General features: G+C 37.1%; 2 protein-coding genes across 4 annotated transcripts in view; one reads left to right on the plus strand and one right to left on the minus strand.

Moving 5' to 3' along the window:
• The window catches only part of LOC143040398 (sodium/calcium exchanger Calx-like), a 68,818-nt gene extending 55,232 nt beyond the window's left edge, over nt 1-13,586 (plus strand). For 2 of the 3 annotated variants that reach the window (XM_076211442.1, XM_076211444.1), the window contains exons 16-17: nt 4,989-5,086; nt 12,191-13,586. In XM_076211442.1, coding sequence (XP_076067557.1) covers nt 4,989-5,086; nt 12,191-12,332 — 240 coding nt within the window. In that variant the 3' untranslated portion in view covers nt 12,333-13,586. The remainder of the gene's footprint in view (nt 1-4,988; nt 5,087-12,190) is intronic. The other variant, XM_076211443.1, reaches the window with a different exon arrangement.
• Nucleotides 13,587-14,484: 898 nt separating this feature from the next.
• On the minus strand, nt 14,485-15,249 carry LOC143040508 (uncharacterized). The gene has a single exon (XM_076211600.1). It carries the CDS (start codon nt 15,247-15,249, stop codon nt 14,485-14,487), a length of 765 nt encoding a protein of 254 aa, XP_076067715.1.
• Between the last annotated feature and the right edge of the window lie 6,337 nt (nt 15,250-21,586).

Below are 21,586 nucleotides of genomic sequence, written 5' to 3' on the forward strand. Positions count from 1 at the left end.
AAGGGGAGCTATGCTCGTGGGGTCCCGTCTTCATTTCTCATTTTATCTAAACAATTTTTAAATTCATGTATTGTTTTTGCACACACCACTTTCTCATCTAACTTGTTCCAACTGTCTATTACTCTGTGAGGAAAGCTGTTCTTTTTCAAATCTCTTCTATAGCTGTCTTTTTTATTTTCTTTCCGTGTCCTCTTGTATTTCTGTCATCCCATTTTATCAGATTCTCTCTATCAGTAATTTCTATGCCTTTCATGATTCTGTAAATAGCTATCAAATCTCCTCTCTCTCTTCTTTGCTCTAGTGTCTGTAGTTCAAGTTTTTGTAGTCTCTCTTCATATGATAGTTTTGAGAGTGTTGGTGCCAGTTTTGTAATTGCTCTTTGTATTCTTTCAAGTTTTTTTATACATTTTTTTGTACTTGGTGACCATATCGTTGCTGCATATTCCAATCTTGGTCTTATCAGGGTGATTAGGATTTTCTTCACCATTTCTTCATCCAGGTATGTAAATGCAACTTTGATTGTTCTTATTAAATTATAAGTTTCTCCAAAAATCTTATCTATATGTTTCTCAGGTGACATATTATTCATAACAATGACTCCCAGGTCCTTCTCATTTTCTACTTTTTTTATTCCTTCTTCTCCCAAATTATATGATCCTGTTATTCTGTTTTTGCTTTTTCCAAATTCCATTATACTACACTTTTTTGTATTGAACTCCATCTCCCACTTCCTACTCCATTCCTGTACTTTATTTAGATCTCTCTGTAGTGATTCACAATCTTCTTCAGTTTTCACTCTTTTCAGTAGTTTTGCATCGTCTGCAAAGAAGCTCATATAGCTTTCAATTCCTTCATCCATATCATTAATATATATAGCAAACATTATTGGGGCCAGAACTGTTCCCTGCAGGACACCGCTTATTACTTCATTCCATTTTGAGTGCTGGTTTCTTATCACTACTCTCATTTTTCTTTCTTGCAAAAAGTCTTCCATCCAATTTAGTAATTTACCTTGTATTCCTCCTTCAGATTCTAGTTTCTTAAGCAACTTCTTATGTGGTACTTTGTCAAATGCTTTTTTTAGGTCTAGAAATGCACAATCAGCCCATCCATCTCTTTCTTGTATTATATCTATTAGCCTTGAATAGAAACATATTAAATTGGTGACGCATGATCGTCCTTGTCTGAATCCAAATTGCCTTGGATTTAGTACGTTGTTTTTTTTTCCAAGTATTTTACCCATCTATTTTTGATAATTCTTTCACAAATTTTTGCTATTGTACTTGTTAGAGAGACTGGTCTATAGTTGGTAGGTTCTTCTTTATTTCCTCCTTTATATATAGGTACTATATTTGCTTTTTTCCAATCTTCTGGAACTTTTCCTTCTTTCAAGGAACTGCTTATTATGCTATGTATTTTGTCTGCCATTCTTCATTCCTGCATTCTTTCAGAATCCAGTTTGCTATTTCATCTGGTCCATGCGATTTTCTGACATCAAGATTACTCAAGTGTATCAATATTTCATTCTTTGATACTTCTATTTCTTCTATAGGGGGGACTTTCTCTTTCCATTCAATCTCTTCAGGTTGTATGTTCTCCCTTGTAAACACTGATTTAAAATGTTTGTTCATAATTTCCGCCATTTCCATTTCCTCAGTGTATTCAACTCCCCCTTGTCTTAATTTCTCCAAGTCCTGTTTGTTTTTCAGTTTATTGTTTACAAATCTGTAGAATAGTTTTGGTTGATCTTTACATTTTTCTATGACGTCTTTTTCATATTTTCTCTTTTCCTCTCTGCACGTTTGTACATATTCATTTCTATAACTGGTATATATTTTCCATTTTTCAGGTTTTCTGTCTTTTTTCCATCTGGTCCAGGCTTTGTCTCTTTTGTCTTTTAACTCCCTACAACTTTTGTTGTACCAGCATTTTACATATTCTTTTTCTTGTTTTTGTCTTGGGACATACTTTTCCACTCCTTTTTTGTAAATTTTTGTCAAAATATTCCATTTCTTTTCCACTGATGTTTCTTCTTTGTATATTTCTTTCCCAGTTTTCATTTTGAAAGAATTCTCTTATTTTATCAAAGTTTGTTTTTTCATACATCATTCTTCCTTTTCTATATTGTTCATTTCTTTTCATATATTTTTCTTCATTAAGTTCCAGTTCAATCAATATGTGGTCACTTTTACCTATTGGTGTTTTATATTCAATCTTGTCCACTATTCTAGGTTCAGATGTAATTAATAAGTCTAGTCTCGATGGTTCTTCTTCATTTCTATACCTAGTGTTCTCCTGTATCCATTGTGTCATTGTGTGGTCAATAATCATCTCAAGTAGAGCGTTTCCCCATGAGTCGTCTCCACCCTTTACTGTCATTTCTTCCCAGCAGATTTCTTTGCAATTAAAGTCGCCCATCATAACTATTCTTCCTCCATCTTCCATTACTTTATTTAATGTTATCTCTGTGTCCTCTAACATACTTTTATGTTCACTCTCCTCTAATGAGGCTGTTTTTGGAGGCACATAATTGATCACAAATTTTCTGCTCTTCTTATCTCTGTCTTCCACTTCTATCATAATCATCTCTACTGTATTCTTTCCATATATGACACCTTTCACGTTTATATCCTTCTTAGTCAGGAACATAACTCCACCCCCTTGCTTTTTCTCTCTGTTTCTAATCCAATAATTGTATGCATCATGTCCTACACTGTTGGGTGGTAGTGGGCCTTTTAATTTTGTTTCTACAATTCCCATTATGTCCGGTTCTTTTTCCTTCAAATAATCATTCAGCTCATTGAATCCTGTTATTAATCCATCTATATTTGTGTAAGACACTCTTAGTTTTCTGCCACTTCCATTGTGTTCTCTGTTTCCCTTATGTTTTTCTTTTGTATGTCGAACTTCCTTAGTTTCATGTTCACTACTCTCCAATAGAATCTCTCTTTCTCTGACTCCGTTCTGTTCTCGTTTTTTGCCTTAGCTTCCAGTCTTTTCTGCTTTTCTTCCTCTCTTTCCTCTTTATTCATTTCTCTTTTTATCCATATCTTTTTGTATTGTTCACTTGTTGCTAGTTTCCCTGTTTTGGATAAGATATTCTCTGCCGTTGTTTGTGACTTGAATTTAATCTTAATTGGTCTGGTCTTGTCTGTGCTATACTTTCCGAGTCTAAATTTCTCTTCGATTTGTTTCATAATTTCTGGTTCATCTTCCTGAACTGATTCTAGTAATTGGCTTACTTTTTCATTTTCCTCTTTGATTCTTGTGGTTCTATCTGTGTTGTGTTTCTCTTCCATTCCTAATATAATTATACATTTCTTCTTGTCTGCTAAATCTCTTACTATATTCTCCTTTTGTCTCATCACTTTAATAACTGAGTCTTCAGTATGTTCTTTCAATTGCTGTTTGACTATGTCAGTGAATGAAACCTTATTTCCTTCTTGGGTTTTCTTCCAATTTTTAGTTTCTTTAGCTATTGTCTCTCTGTTTTCTTTACTATTCTTCTTCAATTCCTCATTCTCCACCTTTACTTCTCTTATCTTTCTTTTTAGGTCTTCTATTTCATCAGTTAAGTTTTTATTCGCCTTTTCTAGTTCTTCCAATCTTTCAACCCTTTGTAAAATGGTGTTCATGTGACCTAACCTACTCTCCAAGTCCTCGATCACCTTATCAACCTTCTTCTCTAGTCTTGTCAGTCGGGGGGGGGGTTTGTGTCCCCCCCACTCTCTTTAAATCCCTTGAAAATATTCTCATCACTTTCTACTGTATTGTTCCTATCTATACTTCTAATCTTTACATTCTTATTAGACATTTCGTCGTCCTCCAGCTCGTCTTGCGGTCGCTTGTTTACTTTTCGGCGGTCTGTTAGGGCCAAGTCCTCTACTTCCTCATTACCTTCCATTTCCCCAGCAATCCCTCCCCTTCTCCTCTTTCCTTACTTTCCCACTACCCCACGAGCAATTTCCCCCCACCCTGTAAATACAAAAAGGCACTTCTCTTTGCGTTGGGATCCACAATCTGCACTTTTCTTCAGAACGTTCTTCAAGCCGTCCGTTCGTTGAAAGTGTGTGTGTGTGTGTGTGTAAGGTCACAGCATTACCCATAGATCAGTCATTTACGAGCTCTGAGCTCTCTTCCAGGAGGGAAATAGTTGTCAATCATGAGTCCAACACGTGATCCAAAGACCATGGTGAATCGCACACACACATATACCTTGACAGGCTGGAAATATGGATGAGACAAAACAGAATGACAGAATACCCTGGAAATCATTAGTGAGAGTGTTCATCCTAGACAACCATGAATCAAGGAAGCAACCAACAGTTTAACTGAGCAGTCAGTTTCGACCACTGAACAAAACCTTTATAATCATAGGCCTCATTTTTATACATATGTCCTTCAGCCCACACATGAAGGACCTAACAATGACAACAAACAAGAAACTGAGTATGCTAAGATCAGTAACAAGCAGTAGTTATGGCTAGCAGAAATAAACACTAATCACAGTATACAAATGTCTCACAAAAACCACACTTGATTTTGCATCCACGGCATAGTTTTTAACAATAAAGAAAACATAGACAATTTGCAAAAAATGCAAAGCAAAATGTTAATAGTGATAACTGGATACATTAAAATCATCCCAATAGAACATCTACACTCAGAAACCAAAACTCTCCTGAAGGAACAGTACATGAACATGACAGGCACCCAGTTCTATGCAAGATACCTCAAACCCAACCATCTTTCTGACCACATTGTACAAGTATAACTATTTGAAAAGAAAACAGTGTCATACTACTCAAACAACTACAAAAGCTTGCCACCTTACCTCACAGCATGTCCATTTACAATAAGACTTAGGAAATGTGATTTATTTATTTGTTTATATACTGTATATTATTTTTCTTCTATCTAAAAGATAGTTATGTGAACAAACTTTCTGAAGTCATACTACTTGAACTAATAAATGTTTTGTTTTAAAGGGCAACATGTTCTATGTGTATGCAGGAGGCTTGGGAAGTACTTTGATACTTTTCATCATAATGAGTGCTATATGCATCATCATACTAGTACTCCGAAGGTAAGTGGCTGTTGTTTTAGTTAATATAGCAGTTTTACAAGAGATTCATTACCCTACTATACTTGCTGGCTCAGGTTTCTTTTACCAGAAGCACAAAGCTGCAAGGTAGCCAGTAATAGTCCCAGGTTTTCTTACACATTTCACATCAACAAAATGTACTATTGTCAGGGTTATATATTATATTATATATATATATATATATATATATTGCTATAGTTGGGCAGCAGATCCTCTTTTAGGCAAATGTCATTAAAATTTGCAGCAGCTTCTGTGTTCACGAGTTTTTTGCTGACATTCTCGACTTTTCTAATGCTGGCGCGCTGAGTTGTGCTAAGTTCTTTAATTACCTGACCAAATAGCATTGGAGGTATAAGTAAAGGCATCGGAATTATCTTCTCTAAGCAAAAAACTCGTGAACGCAGAAGCTGCTGCAAATTTTAATGATATATATATATATATATATATAATCTGTATATATATATATATATATGTATATATATATATATATATATATATACATATATATATATATATATATATTTATATATACACATATATATGGGGAAGTAGAGGATACTATGTTATGTGCCTTCAGTTTGGTGTGAGTATCTGGGTTATGTAATACTGCATTTGGAATCGGACTAATTTTGTTGTGTCGCTGATTTGAAATGGGGGGGTGACCCAGAAATTAGTAGGCAAAGGAGACATACTATGATGTTTATTCAACTGATGGACTGTATTTACCGCTAGTTCCTCTACTCTTATGGAGAACTACCCCCCCTACACACCCACACACACACTTCAATGAATGGACGGCTTAGAGGACGTTTTGAGGAAAAAGTGAAATTTCGTGGATCCCGAAGCAAAGGAAGTACCTATTGTATTTACAGGGTGGGGGGAAATTGCTCGTGGTGTAGGGGAAAGTGAGGAAAAAGGAGAAGGGGAGGGATTACTGAGGGAAATGGAAGGAAATGAGGAAGGTGAGGACTTGGCCCAGGCAGGCAGACGCCATCTAAACAAAAGAGGTCCGGACCAATTTAGCGACGATGAAATGTCTAACAAAAATGTAAAGATCAGAAATATAGATAAGAGCAATACAGTAGAAGGTGATGAGAATATTTTCCAGGGATTTAAAGTGGGTGGGGGGGGACACAAACCCCCCCCCCCCCCCCGATTAACATGACTAGAAGAGAAGCTCGATAAGATGATCAAGCACTGGGAATTTAGGTTTGGTCACGTTAACAACATTGTGCAGAGGGTTGAAAAATTGGAAGAACTAGAGAAGGCGAACAAAAACTTAACTAAGGAAATTGAAGAATTAAAAACAGTTAAAAGAAGTAAAAGAGGAGAATAAAGTCTTAAAGGAGAATAATAAGGACAACAAGGAGGGTTGGAAAAAAATTCAAGAAAACAGTAAAGTTGCATTTACTGACATAATCAAACAGCAAATGAAAGAACAAACTGAAGACTCAGTTATTAAAGTGATGAGACAGAAGGAGAATATAGTAAGAGACTTAGCAGATAGAAAGAAATGTACAATTATATTAGGAATGGAAGAGAAACATAACCCAGATAGAACCACAAGAACCAAAGAGGAAAATGAAAAAGTAAGAAATTTACTAGAATTAGTTCAGGAGGATGAGCCGGAAATAATGAAACAAATCGAAGAGAAATTCAGGCTTGGGAAATATAGTACAGACCAATTAAGATTAAATTCAGGTCACAAACGACGGCAGAGAATATCTTATCCAAAACAGGGAAACTAGCAACAAGTGAACAATATAAAAAGGTATGGATAAAAAGGGAAATGAATAAAGAGGAAAGAGAGGAGGAAATAAAGAAAAGACATGAAGCTAAGAAAAAAAACGAGACCAGAACGGAGACAGAAAAACAAGAATTCTACTGGAGAGTAGTGAATATGAAATTGAAGCAATGGAAAATAACAGAGAGAAATACAAAAGAAACAGAGAATACAATGGAAATAACAGAAAGTTAAAAGTATCTTACACAAATATAGATGGATTAATAACAGGACTGAATGAACTGAACAAATATCTGAAAGAAAAAGATCCAGACATAATGGGAATTGTTGAGACAAAATTAAAAGGCCCACTACCACCCAACAGCATAGGACACAATGCATATAATTATTGGATTAGAAACAGAGAGAAAAAACAAGGGGGTGGAGTTATGTTCCTGACTAAGAAGGATATAAGCGTGAAGAGTGTCACATATGGGAACAATAGAGTAGAGATGATCATGATAGAAGTAGAAGATAGAGATAAGAAGAGCAGAAAGTTTGTAATAAACTACGTGCCCCCAAAAACAGCCTCGTGGGAAGAGAATGAACATAAAAGCATGTTCGAAGACACAAGAATAACACTAAACAAGATAATGGAAGATGGAGGAAGAATAGTTATGATGGGCGACTATAATTGCAAAGAAATATGCTGGGAAGAGATGACTGTAAAGGGTGGAGAAGACTCATGGGGAAGTGTTCTACTTGAGATGATTACTAACCACACAATGACACAATGGATCCAAGAGAACACTAGGTATAGAAATGAAGAACCATCGAGACTAGACCTAATAATCACATCAGAACCTGAAATAGTGGAAAAGATAGAATACCAGGCACCAATAAGCAAAAGTGACCACATACTGATAGAACTAGAACTAAATGAGAAAAAATACATGAAAAGAAATGAACAATATAGAAAAGGAAGATTGATGTATGAAAAAGCAAATTTTTTATAAAATAAGAGAATTCTTCCAAAATGAAAACTGGGAAAGAATACAAAAAGAAGATACAACAGTAGAAGAGAAATGGAATATTTTTACAAAAATCTATAAAAAAGGAGTAGAAAAGTATATCCCAAGACAAAAACAAGAAAAAGAATATGTAAAGTGCTGGTACAATAAAAGTTGTAGGGAGATAAAAGACAAAAGAGACAAAGCCTGGGCCAAATGGAAGAAAAACAGAAGACCAGAAAAATGGAAAATATATACTTGTTATAGAAATGAATATGTACAAGCGTGCAGAGAGGAAAAGAGAAAATATGAAAAAGATGTCATAGAAAAATGTAAAGATCAACCAAAACTATTCTACAGATTTGTAAACAACAAACCGAAAAACAAACAAGATTTGGAGAAATTAAGACAAGGAGGAGTTGAATACACAGAGGAAATTGAAATGGCGGAAATTATGAACAAACATTTTAAATCTGTGTTTACAAGGGAGAACATACAACCTGAAGAGATTGAATGGAAAGAGAAAGTCCCCCCTATGAAAGAAATAGAAGTAACAAAGAATGAAATATTGAACCACTTGAGTAATCTTGATGTCAGAAAATCGCATGGACCAGATGAAATAGCAAACTGGATTCTGAAAGAATGCAGGAATGAACTGGCACACATAATACATAGCATAATAAACAGTTCCTTGAAAGAAGGTAAAGTTCCAGAAGATTGGAAAAGATCAAATATAGTACCTATATATAAAGGGGGAAATAAAGAAGACTCTAACAACTATAGACCAGTCTCTCTAACAAGTACAATAGCAAAAATTTGTGAAAGAATTGTCAAAAATAGATGGGTAAAATATTTAGGAAAAAAACAACGTGCTAAATCCAAGACAATTTGGATTCAGACAAGGACGATCATGCATCACCAATTTAATATGTTTCTATTCAAGGCTAATAGATATAATACAAGAAAGAGATGGATGGGCTGATTGTGCATTTCTAGACCTAAAAAAAGCGTTTGACAAAGTACCACATAAGAAGTTGCTTAAGAAATTAGAAACTGAAGGAGGAATACGGGGCAAACTGCTTAAATGGATGGAAGACTTTTAGCAAGAAAGAAAAATGAGAGTAGTGATAAGCGACCAACACTCAAAATGGGATGACGTAATAAGCGGTGTTCCACAAGGAACAGTTCTGGCCCCAATAATGTTTGCTATATATATTAATGATATGGATGAAGGAATTGAAAGCTATATGAGCTTCTTTGCAGACGATGCAAAACTATTGAAAAAAGTGAACACGGAAGAAGATTGTGAATCACTACAGAGAGATCTAAATAAAGTACAGAATTGGAGTAGGAAGTGGGAGATGGAGTTCAATACAAAGAAGTGTAGTATAATGGAATTTGGAAAAAGTAAAAACAGAATAACAGGATCATATAAATTGGGAGAAGAAGGAATAAAAATAGTAGAAAATGAAAAGGACCTGGGAGTCATTGTTATGAATAATATGTCACCTGAGAAACATATAAATAAGATTTTTGGAGAAACCTATAATTTAATAAGAATAATCAAAGTTGTATTTACAAACCTGGATGATGAAATGGTGAAGAAAATTCTTATCACCCTGATAAGACCAAGATTGGAATATGCAGCAATGATATAGTCACCAAGTACAAAAAAATGTATAAAAAAACTTGAAAGAATACAAAGAGCAATTACAAAATTGGCACTCTCAAAACTATCATATGAAGAGAGACTAGCAAAACTTGAACTACAGACACTAGAGCAAAGAAGAGAGAGAGGAGATTTGATAGCTATTTACAGAATCATGAAAGGCATAGAAATTACTGATAGAGAGAATCTGATAAAATGGGATGACAGAAATACAAGAGGACATGGAAAGAAAATAAAAAAAAAGACAGCTATAGAAGAGACCTGAAAAAGAACAGCTTTCCTCACAGAGTAATAGACAGTTGGAACAAGTTAGATGAGAAAGTGGTGTGTGCAAAAACAATACATGAATTTAAAATTAGTTTAGATAAAACGAGATATGAAAACGGGACACCACGAGCATAGCTCCCCTTCCCGTAGAATACAACTAGGTAAATACATGAATTTGAAGCTAGGCATGATAAATTGGAGAGTAGGAGATAGGACCTAACAAGCAATATTCTTTTCCTGCATACTACAAGTAGGTAAAACACAATTAGGTAAATATACAATGTTGATGGTTGGACAGTGAAGACATCTTTTGAGCACCTATGAGTAGTTAAAAAAGGGGAGGAGCAACACAGGGGTGCTGTCATATGATATAGTGACTGATTTATTAAGACAAAATCATTGATAAACAATATAGTGTTATGAATAGTTGTTGAAAGTGCTAATTGGCAACATTTCACCAAATAAATAATAACAATAATATAGAAATAGGTGATAATACACTGGAGAAGAGAAATAATATAAAGATAACAAAATAATAAAAGACAAGTGAGAAACTTGTAACAAACATGGAGACAGTGGAAGAATCCAAATCTGTTGTTGATGGCAGAGAACTGCAGGACTATGAATGTGGAAAATTACTATTAGAATTGGGAAATGAAATGTTGAACAGGGAAAAACAAGAATGAAAACAGTGAATGAATTCCTAAAAAAGTAATAGAAGAGATGAAGAAGATTAAATAAGAAATTCTATATATCTATATATCAAGGGCTTTTCCCCCTTATAAGGGAGGTAGCCAAGACAAAAGACATATACCCACTCCCACTCATTCCACTTCTTTATGTGGTGTCCTGTGGCCATCACTGGGAGATGGCAATGGAGTTGGCTGCAGTGTTTGCAGCATGGTACTTTGAGGTGGTAAGCAATTCCACTGATTTCCTTCTGCCATTTATTCACTGGGTCAAGTCATGGCCTGTGCTGCAATTGGCTGCTGTAAGAAATGTTGATGGGAGGTGTCAGATGTAGGGACATTCACAGGGGACATACTTCATGTGATCCACACTGACATGGCTAGGGTGGACCTCAGCGCAGCTGGGAACTGCAGGTGTGCAAGTTGGCTGTCCCATGGGATATTGTGTGAGGTCAGCCACACTGGGTTGTGGTGATGTTATGAGGACAATTGCCTAACAAACACATTATAGAAGACTGCATTATATACAGTCATACATGCCAACAACACAATATACACTCTATAAAGGATTAGTAGGAAAGCCCTGTTCCAGCCATGGCATTCCTCTGGGAGATGGGACTACTTGGCCAAACAATCAAGGAAGCAATAACAACAATTCACTATTTATTTCAACCAGTAAATAATCTTAGTAAGCTATCTCTATTCCATGGGAAGCAAGTTAGTAGGTTCTCATTTATTATCTATCAGAATTTTTTTCAGAGTCCAGCTAAGTTATATATGTGTTGTAATTTTTTTGTATATTGAGATAAATATATTGTAAAAGATTAGAGAATTGTGCATAAGCGTTTATCTCTAAAGCCATGGTCACTGTCATTAGACAGCTGCTTTTTCAGTGATATTTTATGGCATCTCTTTTAATTATTTATATAATTTGTCATATGATGAAAAGCCTATTGGTCTTTAATTATGTGGCTTCTGCTTCTTGCTCTTTTCATGCATAGGTGTAACTTCTACTAATTTCCATTTCACATTTTATTTCCTTCAAAATTATTTAATACAAACTGCAAGGCCCTGGAGTTTTATTGACTGAGTTATGATATATATATATATATATATGTATATATATACATATGTATATATGTACATATATATGTATATATATATGTATGTATATATATGTACATATATATATATATATATATATTTTTTTTTTTTTTTTTTTTTTTTTTTTTTTTCATACAGTAGAAAATTTCTGATCAATGTAACTCACAACTTGGATTTTATTTTGTTTAAGTGTTTTATTTATGAATACAGAACTAAAATAGCTGTTCAAGACATCACACATACTTTCATTTGAATGTGCAAGTTGACTTATTGCAGTCAAGAGTGGCCAATATGATTTCTAGTATCCTTTTCGTCACTGATGTGTAGAATTCTAACTCTAATATACATTTTGACAACTTTCAACATATTATCTTAAGCAAAAAATTCTCAATTCTCAAGTATAAGTTACATGCTCACATTATAGGTTAAAGTAATTGTAATTGTGATTTCGAACTGTGTTTTTTTCATTATATGTATTTCATGTATTTGATTCATTGCCAAATAAACTTTATTATTATTTATTATTATTATTATTATTATTATTATTATTATTATTATTAATATTATTATTATTGTTATTATTATATAAAGAATGGCAAATTAATTATTGATTCTTTCCTTCAGGATTCAAAGAGATTTTGGCAAGGCAGAACTAGGAGGACCTACTGTTGCCAAGGGTATTTCTGGAACACTGATGATCATCCTGTGGCTCCTGTATATAATTATTACGGCCCTTGAGTCATATGGATACATATTAATACATTAGAGAGCAGGATTCCTTGTCCCATCACTGTGTTCCACTTTGTCACCTTTTATGACTTGCATGGAAAACACAGTGACAAAATTTATCCCCAAAGTATAGTCCATAGAGGTCCCCTAACAAAATCTTTAAAGCAGTGGCTGCATACTGCTATGCAATTAATACTGCACAATAACAAGCAGTCAATAAAGTATAAGGGTTAAAGTAAGGTGATGCAATATACAAGGGGAGAGGATGGCAGCAAGTTGGAAGTAAGTTTTAAAAGAGAGAGGCCAGAGGAAGTGGATAGTTTTAAGTATTTAGGGTTGCATGTGCCATGAAGTGGAGGAGAAGGGGTGGAGGTTGACTGCAGATTGAGAGAAGCAAGTAAATAGGCATCTGGGAAGGGGTGATTGTGCCTACAACACTGAATGGGGTGGAGACTTGGAATTTAAGAGAGGTAGAAAGGAGAAGTTTAAATGTGTTTGAGATGAAGTGTCTAAGAAGTATGGTATGAGTTACAAGATTAGATAGAGTGATAAATGAGGAGGTGAGGAGGAGAGTGGGGGTGGAAAGGGAGCTGGCAGATAGTCCTGATGAAAGAGTATTGGGATGGTTTGGACACAAGGAAAGAGCAAGTGAAGAAAGATTAGCAAAAAAAAAAAAAAGGAGTGGAAAGTAGAGGTGGATGGAGTGAACTTGAGGAGACAACCGAGGATGAGATGGATGGACGGGGTGAAAGAGGCTTTGAGCAAGAGGGGAATGTCTGTTGAGCAAGGGAGAAGGCAGCTTATGGGGCCGAGTGGAGCAAAGGATGGTTGTGTATGGATGATATTTTGATGCAGCCTAAAAGGATTTCTCCCTGCCTTCTCTATTTTCTGCATGAGGGGACAGGTAGTGGGGGGGGGGGTTCCCCTGTAAGTAAAGTAGCCCTGCTATGGAGGTGCTGTCTTGTCGCATTTGCTTCTGACCCATGCAGTGGGCAGGAGACAAGGACCCTTCATCCATAAGGAGCTAAGATGAGAGGGAAACAAGAGTGGTGGAAGAAAGTGGAATGGGTGCCTTTGACTTAGCTATCTCCTTTATAAGGATGAGGACGCCTTTGATATACAGATAGATGGATTATTTGTACTCACATTAATGGACTAGAGAATTTTCTATAAATATATATATATATATATATGAAGAAAGTGGAATGGGTGCCTTTGACTTAGCTATCTCCTTTATAAGGATGAGGACGCCTTTGATATACAGATAGATGGATTATTTGTACTCACATTAATGGACTAGAGAATTTTCTATAAATATATATATATATATATATATATATATATATATATATATATATATATATATATATATATATATATACACACATATTGTCTATTTACAAAAAAATATTTATAACAGTGAACTATTTAAACTTCTCAGAATATCAGCTGATTCCAGTCAGTTTGTGTAACTTCTCTAAAGGGATAAGTCAACAGGGTATTCATATATATATTTGTTCAGATTTAGAAGGGGTCTCAAGCTTAGGTTTCTCTGTATATATGTAAGCTCATGTCAGCCTATATTTATTAAAAGTAGTAGCTTTTCTATGACTTCATTTCTCTTAGGAAAACAATACATTTTCAAAACTTTATTTTGTTGACCATCTCTCTGAGTGGAACATATTTAAAATGTGTGACAAATATGATTTCCTTAGCATTTTTTAATGTAAAAAGTATGCAGTCTGAATTGGAAATTCTGTGAGGAATTTGATATCTATCTGGCATAGTAACCCTTTTCAAAGTTCTGTAGTCCCTATATACTTGCCATTTGTTACTTGAAGGCTTGGGAATCATATGAATTAAAGATTCCTAGTAGGAACAGGTCTTCAAGTTTTTTAAAGATTGACATCAAAAGTGATGAAATTTTTACACTGAATATGAATCAGATGTAGATTTAATTTAGAAGTGAGTAGAAGCAACTTCACCAACAGTGTAGTAAATGAATGGAATAAACATTCAGTAGAGGCAATGCAATGTAGTATGGTGCAAAGTTTTAAGATTCATTTAGATAAACACATAAGCAATATGCTGTAATCCCTCTTAAATGTTTGGTTTGCTTGTTTATTCATTCCTTTAATAAACTATTGATTCTTATTATCTGACCTATTTGTGGACCAAGAGGTCTCCTGTTAGTATGATCTTCCTTCGTAATCCAGTTGTTTGTGTGGGACTTTGACGAAGGCTTTGGCAAAATCTAAAACTATGATGTCTACTTGTCTAATTTTGGGGTTAACTAATTGGAATATGTCATGTGTTGTCTCTAGTAATTGCATCTTGTATGAGTGTTTAGGTCGGAAGCTGTGCTGATTTTCAGTCAGTATTTTTTGCCTATCAAAGTGGTCCATTGTATGTCTATGGATAATATATTCTAAAGTTCTGCAGGGGACTGAGGTAATTGAGACAAGCCTATAATTGGATGGGAGGGTTCTGTCACCAGATTTGAAAATTGGTGTCACATTTGCCAAGAACCAGTCACAGAGAAGAGATCCAGTTTGAATTGCCTGCAAAAATATAACCTGCAGGACAAAAGCCAACACACCAGCATTGGTCTTTAGCACCCTGCAGGGTATGTTGTCAGGACCAGTCACTTTAGTCATGTTTACCTCATATAGTAGTTTTTCAATTCCTTGGGCATTTAAAACTAGGGGAGGAATTGTTGGGTGTGGTGATGGTGGTATGTTTGGTTGGTCTGCATCTTCTTGTGTAAAGATGGACTGAAATTGCATGTTTAATGTTTGTGTTTCTTCATGTGAATGTGTAACCAAGGAGCCATTGTGTAGTGGTGTTGTACTACTGGAAGAGTCTTGTCTGTGTACTTTGAAAAAGTTGTAAAATTTTGGGAGGGTTTTGTCTGTTGTTTGTGAGGAAAGTGGCATTGTAACTATTTTCAGCATGTTGCATTTCTTACTGGAATGTTTTCTGTGTGTTTCTCTGTAATCTTCCCAGTGTGATGTATTGTTGTACCATTTTGCTGCATTGTATGCTTTTCTTTATTTCTGTGTAAGGTCTGTAATTGTCTGTTGAACCAGGCCGGAGACAGGTTTCATGAAAGAGTTTTCTTTGGTATGTGTTTGTTCACAGCATCATGTATTTCTTCCTTTAGTCTGGTGCAATTGGTTTCCACTGAATTGCTGTCCAGGATGTCTTTGAAATCTGCTAAGTCTCGGGATATGGCACTTATGTCAGGTCTGTTTTATAGATAAATGTTTTTGTGTTCTTGTTTCTGCTTGGTTGGTTTAATGTTTGTATCAATTAGTACCATGTCATGATCACTCAGGCCCGGTACTACTTGTTCTTGTAATGAGTGAAGTGTTGTTCATGAGGAATAAGTCTAAGGGGTTAGATGTGACCCTGTGTCTTATGTTTGGGTTGTTTCTTGTGACACTAGTCTGTGTGCATGTTGGTTCAAGCACTGATTGTGAGAGTGAGTGTGTGTTTATGATATCTATAAATTTTTCATGTAGAAGTCTCTTTTCAGTTTGTGATGATATAATGTTGCCTTCATGGGTGTGGTTGTCAGTGGTACCATACACTGTCCAGTCAGTGTCAAGGAGATTGAAATCACCATCTAACCAGATGTTTTTGGAGGGATCAATTTTGTTTAGTGAGTCGTCTAGGGTTTGTAGGTAGTTAATATTTGAGGTGGGGGGACTTCAATGTGTACTTTGCTCCATGAGCTGTTGTATCTCAATTTTCCAAAATATCTAATGGAATGATAGCCATAGCTCTATCACTACTATACATACACAAAGATGAATGAAATAACAACATACAATTTTTTCTTTAAATGCAATATGTTCTTGCATGTACTTACAATGCAAAACAAATGACAATAGGTACCTTAAAAAGAAAAAGAAAAATTCCAGCCTTTGTTTAATTTCCTGTAGATATTAGATGTTCTCTTGTAGGTAATAGATAATTTTCAAATATATTTTTTCATGTCAGTATTTGAACTCTTGCATTTGTATGAATACAAATACTAAATATGAAAATAAAGTTTTATGACATTAGAATTCATCTTCTTGGATGACTAAAGTATTTACTTTGGGCTGTATTATTCTCCAATTGTCATAATTAGATTTAAATTCCTGTATTTTCCTTGTTTGGGCTATATTGCCTTCCAGTCCTATATGAATTTTGGGTACCTATAACACATACTCAAGTTTATGTAATTTATGTTTTGTTTTGTTTTTATCATGGGATATATCTGGATTTCCAATTTCCATGATGGAAAAAAATATATAGAAAATTTATCAAATTGCTTAGAGTGTGTGTGTGTGTGTGTATATATATATATATATACATATACATATATATATATATATATATATATATATATATATATATATATATATATATATATATATATATACAAGCTAGTTTGAAATAGAACTTTTCTCAAAATTTTGTTGTGTAGGCTATATCATATTTTCTTACTCTGATTTTTTTATTATTAGATATATTGCATTTTATGTTTTGTTTCATTCCAATATCCTTAAACTTCAAGATGTCTAAAGTGGGATTTATTTTTAGTGTTTTTCAATAAAGAATTTTGGACAGTCAATGTGCACTTGGTTGTGGTGGTCCTGCAAGATGGATATTGAAGATAATTATCTACTTGTCACTATTGTGTGCTGGTGACGTTGTAGTGACGTGATGCATCCTACGACCCGTCACACACTGATCAAAGAAATCTTCGGAACTAGCCTTTCCAAGTTCCTGTAGTTGGCAAGCGTGGTTCGCAAGGGTGTCCCTGCCAGCCAGCGGTCAGCCAATCAGGAACTTGAAAAGCTCCTCACGTTCCCGCCAGCCTCCCTTAAAAGGTCGGCGTTTCGCCGAGATGGGCAAGGAAGGAAAGAGACCATACAACACCCGCCCGTCTGCCCCTCCCTCGCACCGCCACTGAATCAACTCTTCCGGAATCCAAACCCAGTCTGGGGATAAACAGGCAACGCTCGCCCCACCTGTGGCTCATCAGGAACGCGCTCGCCAGCGGTGGCGGCGAGGAGTTATCTCCTTGCGGCTGCCGTTCTGGTTACGGATCTCTTCGTTGACGTCGGCAGGCGGGTGTACACCACCCGTCTGCCCCCCCTCGCACCGCCACTGGATCAAATCTAAAGGACTTCAAACCCAAAACCTGGGGATAATCAGGGTACGCTCGCCCCACCTGTGACTTATCAGGACCGCCCTCTACACGCGGGAAGTGAAATCAACTCACTTCTCGTAAGATACACACATACACCTCTCACGAACAGAGCCACAAATCACGCACAAACATCTACACTTACTTTTTTTTCGACTAAAATTCGCTTCCTTTATAACTTTCTCTTCTACTACATCTTCTCATTTCAGTTTACCTCCCACTAAAGATTTTTCCGTTTTTCCACCTTTCTCTACTACTACGCCTCCTACCATTTTCTAAACTTTCGTTGGTGATCCTAATCCTAACCCCGGCGTCAAGCGCTCCCCTCCAAGCTCCCGGTCCACTTCTCCTAAGCCACGACAACAAATAAGCCCCTAATCGCTCGCAATTCGCCCGGTGGCAATAGCCCTCTTTTATACACTACTATCTTTTCATTTTCCTACAGACATTCTTCCCCTCCCACAAAACCCGATCCCGCGCAAGCGAGGTGGTCTTTCCTTGGAATCCAGAATCCAGAATCAACTCAGCGCTCGTAGAGGTCGGACGTCTCTTCAACCAGCTCTCTCAACAAGCTCCAAGAATCTTCGCCGGCCGGTGGTGGCTGGGAGATATATCTCCTAGCTGCTGCCGGTCTGGCATGGTCAACCTCTACGTTGACGTCGGCAGGCGGGTTTACACCAAGACAAATACACACACACATTTCCCAAGTCACGTAAATCTCTGTTTTCAGAGTAGTGCTTGGAAGAAAGGAGGCACACGCACACTTTCTCGCTGGCAAAGCAGAGGCCCAAACCGTCTCTCTCAGAACGCCCAATCTGATCGCAGGCTGGTTGACGGAGAGACTTGGGACACCTTTCTGTCCAACCGGCCCGCAACCTAACGCTGGCCTCTCGCTGACGCTGGTGAGCGAGTTTACACTTCTGACATTTACACACAATTCCCAATCGCGTAATTCTCTGTTTTCAGAGTTGTGATTGGAAGGAAAGAGACCATACAACACCCGCCCGTCTGCCCCTCCCTCGCACCGCCACTGAATCAACTCTTCCGGAATCCAAACCCAGTCTGGGGATAAACAGGCAACGCTCGCCCCACCTGTGGCTCATCAGGAACGCGCTCGCCAGCGGTGGCGGCGAGGAGTTATCTCCTTGCGGCTGCCGTTCTGGTTACGGATCTCTTCGTTGACATCGGCAGGCGGGTGTACACCGCCCGTCTAGCCCCCTCGCACCGCCACTGGATCAAATCTAAAGGACTTCAAACCCAAAACCTGGGGATAATCAGGGTACGCTCGCCCCACCTGTGGCTTATCAGGACCGCCCTCTACACGCGGGAAGTGAAATCAACTCACTTCTCGTAAGATACACACATACACCTCTCACGAACAGAGCCACAAATCACGCACAAACATCTACACTTTTTCTTCGACTAAAATTCGCTTCCTTTATAACTTTCTCTTCTACTACATCTCATTTCAGTTTACCTCCCACTAAAGATTTTTCCGTTTTTCCACCTTTCTCTACTACGCCTCCTACCATTTTCTAAACTTTCGTTGGTGATCCTAATCCTAACCCCGGCGTCAAGCGTTCCCCTCCAAGCTCCCGGTCCACTTCTCCTAAGCCACGACAACAAATAAGCCCCTAATCGCTCGCAATTCGCCCGGTGGCAATAGCCCTCTTTTATACACTACTATCTTTTCATTTTCCTACAGACATTCTTCCCCTCCCACAAAACCCGATCCCGCGCAAGCGAGGTGGTCTTTCCTTGGAATCCAGAATCCAGAACAGTACTGACCAGCACACACATCTCCTCGTCCAATCTTCAAGGTGTCCCATCGAGCCTCGCCGTCATCATCTGCTACCGCCTCGCTAACGTTAGGCTCCACGTCCAGCTACAACCATAAGCTCCACTAAGCTGTGGCCTTAGTCCGAGCTTCACCTATATTTCTCATGTGACACTTCTAGTGTCGCACCTTGTGGCTAATTACCAAAAGAAAGAGATATTTTGTGTTGATTTTCATTTGTCCTCCCGTTGTTCCGAACTAAAAACTACTACAACGTAATCGGAAGCACGCTGTCCTCGCCTTAGCTTAATCGTGGCTTCAAATCCTACCCTCCAATTGAAACCAGTTTAGGTACTTCTAGCGATAACTTCATCATCTTTAAAAGTGGTGCGCGAGCAATAGATACATAAATAGATAAAATAAAAATGAAAAAAAAAAACTCGAACTTGTCATGACGCGGAACTCGTTCGGTCCTTTGACTGACTTGGATTATGAACCAGATAGATAGATAGATAGATAGATAGACTTTATTTGGCAATAAATCAATGTACATGAAGTGCAAATAATGACAAGAACACATAGTTCGAAATAATAAATGTAAATTGCCGAGGATAACACAAAAAGCATGAACGCTTATTTCCATTGTGGTCCTCATCAGGTAATTTTTCTACATTAAGTCACACGGACAAACATACATAGGGGGTTGAGGGGACCAGAGACACTCATGAGTAATACCAGCCAGTACACATATGACACGTAAACATTGTTATAGATTTGCTAATATTACTGAAATGTTTGTACACATAGGAACATTGAGTCCGAATATTTGAGCACCATCCAAAAGGAACCTTGCATTCAGCAAAGGAACAACAAAATAATGATGAACAAAACAGTATGAGTGAGTACTATATCTGAGTAGTACCATTAAAAATATATTGCATTTTTCTACATCTGTATCAACATGGATGAGTGAGTACTATATCAGAGTAGGACCATTACTGATATACTACAATATTCAACATCTGTAACAACATGGAGTTATAGTGAATCCTAATAGGATTACCTATTAATTAAATCTAACATTTTACCTGAATCTCAGGACGGAGTGGGCAATTACTATGGGTAGTACATTATAACCTGAAGCACCAGAGGTAGGGTACAGGGGACCAGTACTCGAATGAGTAAAACAACAAGGAGAATGAGGAAAGAGGTCAGATCATAACTGTTCTCGGAACCTACCTGAGGCATATGCCATATTATGACTGGCAAAACAAGGGTGGAAACCAATTTGTTAACATCAATCATTGTTATGCTTAACTAAACTTCTGAAAAAAAGGGGGGGGAGGTGAGGTCAGAAACAGTTATGAGTGAACGCAGATATGGGTGGTATTACTCATGGATTCAGGTATCCCTCACTAAGCTAGTAGTACACAAAGTCAAGGCTGTTCTCTGTCCATAGCTGAGACATATAGTAACCCTTGACTTTTTTCTTGAAGGTAACCTTGCTATTTGTCTTCTTAATGGACACAGGTAGTGAGTTCCATAGTTGAGCACCTGTGAAGTGAAAACTGTTTTTGGTGAAGGGACCTGCATTAGGTACAATAAGAGACTCTTGACTGTTCCGGGTTCGGTTCTCAGCCGATAATGTAAAATTACAGCTCACATATGAGGGAGCAGAATTATGAATGACATTGTAAACCTGGTTTAGTTTCAGCTGCTGGACACGATATTTTACTGGTAACATTCCTACCTTGCTAAATTCTTCAATACCAATATGACTACGTTGAGGTAGGTTTAGTATGAATCTAATTATCTTATTCTGTGTAACCTGTAGCCGGGACTGGTTTTTTCTGCTCAGACTACTGTACCAAGAGCTACAAGCGTAATCGAAGTGATGTTGTAACAGGGCTGAGACCAGAAGCTTCTTTGTTTCCAGATCAAAATTTCTGGCTTTTCTGTACAAAAATTTGACTTTATGTGAACACTTGGAAACAATCTTATCTGTTATAGCATTCCCTGAGAGGGACTGATCTAAGGGTATTCCAAGATAGGTTACTTCTTGTTTTGACTCTAAGACATTAACCCCACATCTGACCTGAACATCGCTGCGTTTCCTGAGGTTGGGTTTGGATGCGAAGACAATACTTTCCGTTTTACCGAGGTGTAAGGACAGCCTATTATCTATGAGCCAGTCCTGGACCGATGACAGTTCGACACTCAGTTTCTCCTCTACTTCAACCGGGTCCCTACCTGAGACAATTAGAGCGGAGTCGTCTGCAAATAGCAGTAACTTACAGTTCACCGCACCTGG

The sequence above is a fragment of the Oratosquilla oratoria genome, chromosome 28 (assembly GCF_046742065.1).
Source record: "Oratosquilla oratoria isolate Oo_2021 chromosome 28, ASM4674206v1, whole genome shotgun sequence".
NCBI classification, from domain to species: Eukaryota; Metazoa; Arthropoda; class Malacostraca; order Stomatopoda; family Squillidae; genus Oratosquilla; species Oratosquilla oratoria.

Coding starts and splice junctions, on each gene's coding strand:
- LOC143040508 (XM_076211600.1), bottom strand. CDS start 15,249: ATGCTGAAAATAGTTACAATGCCACTTTCCTCACAAACAACAGACAAA.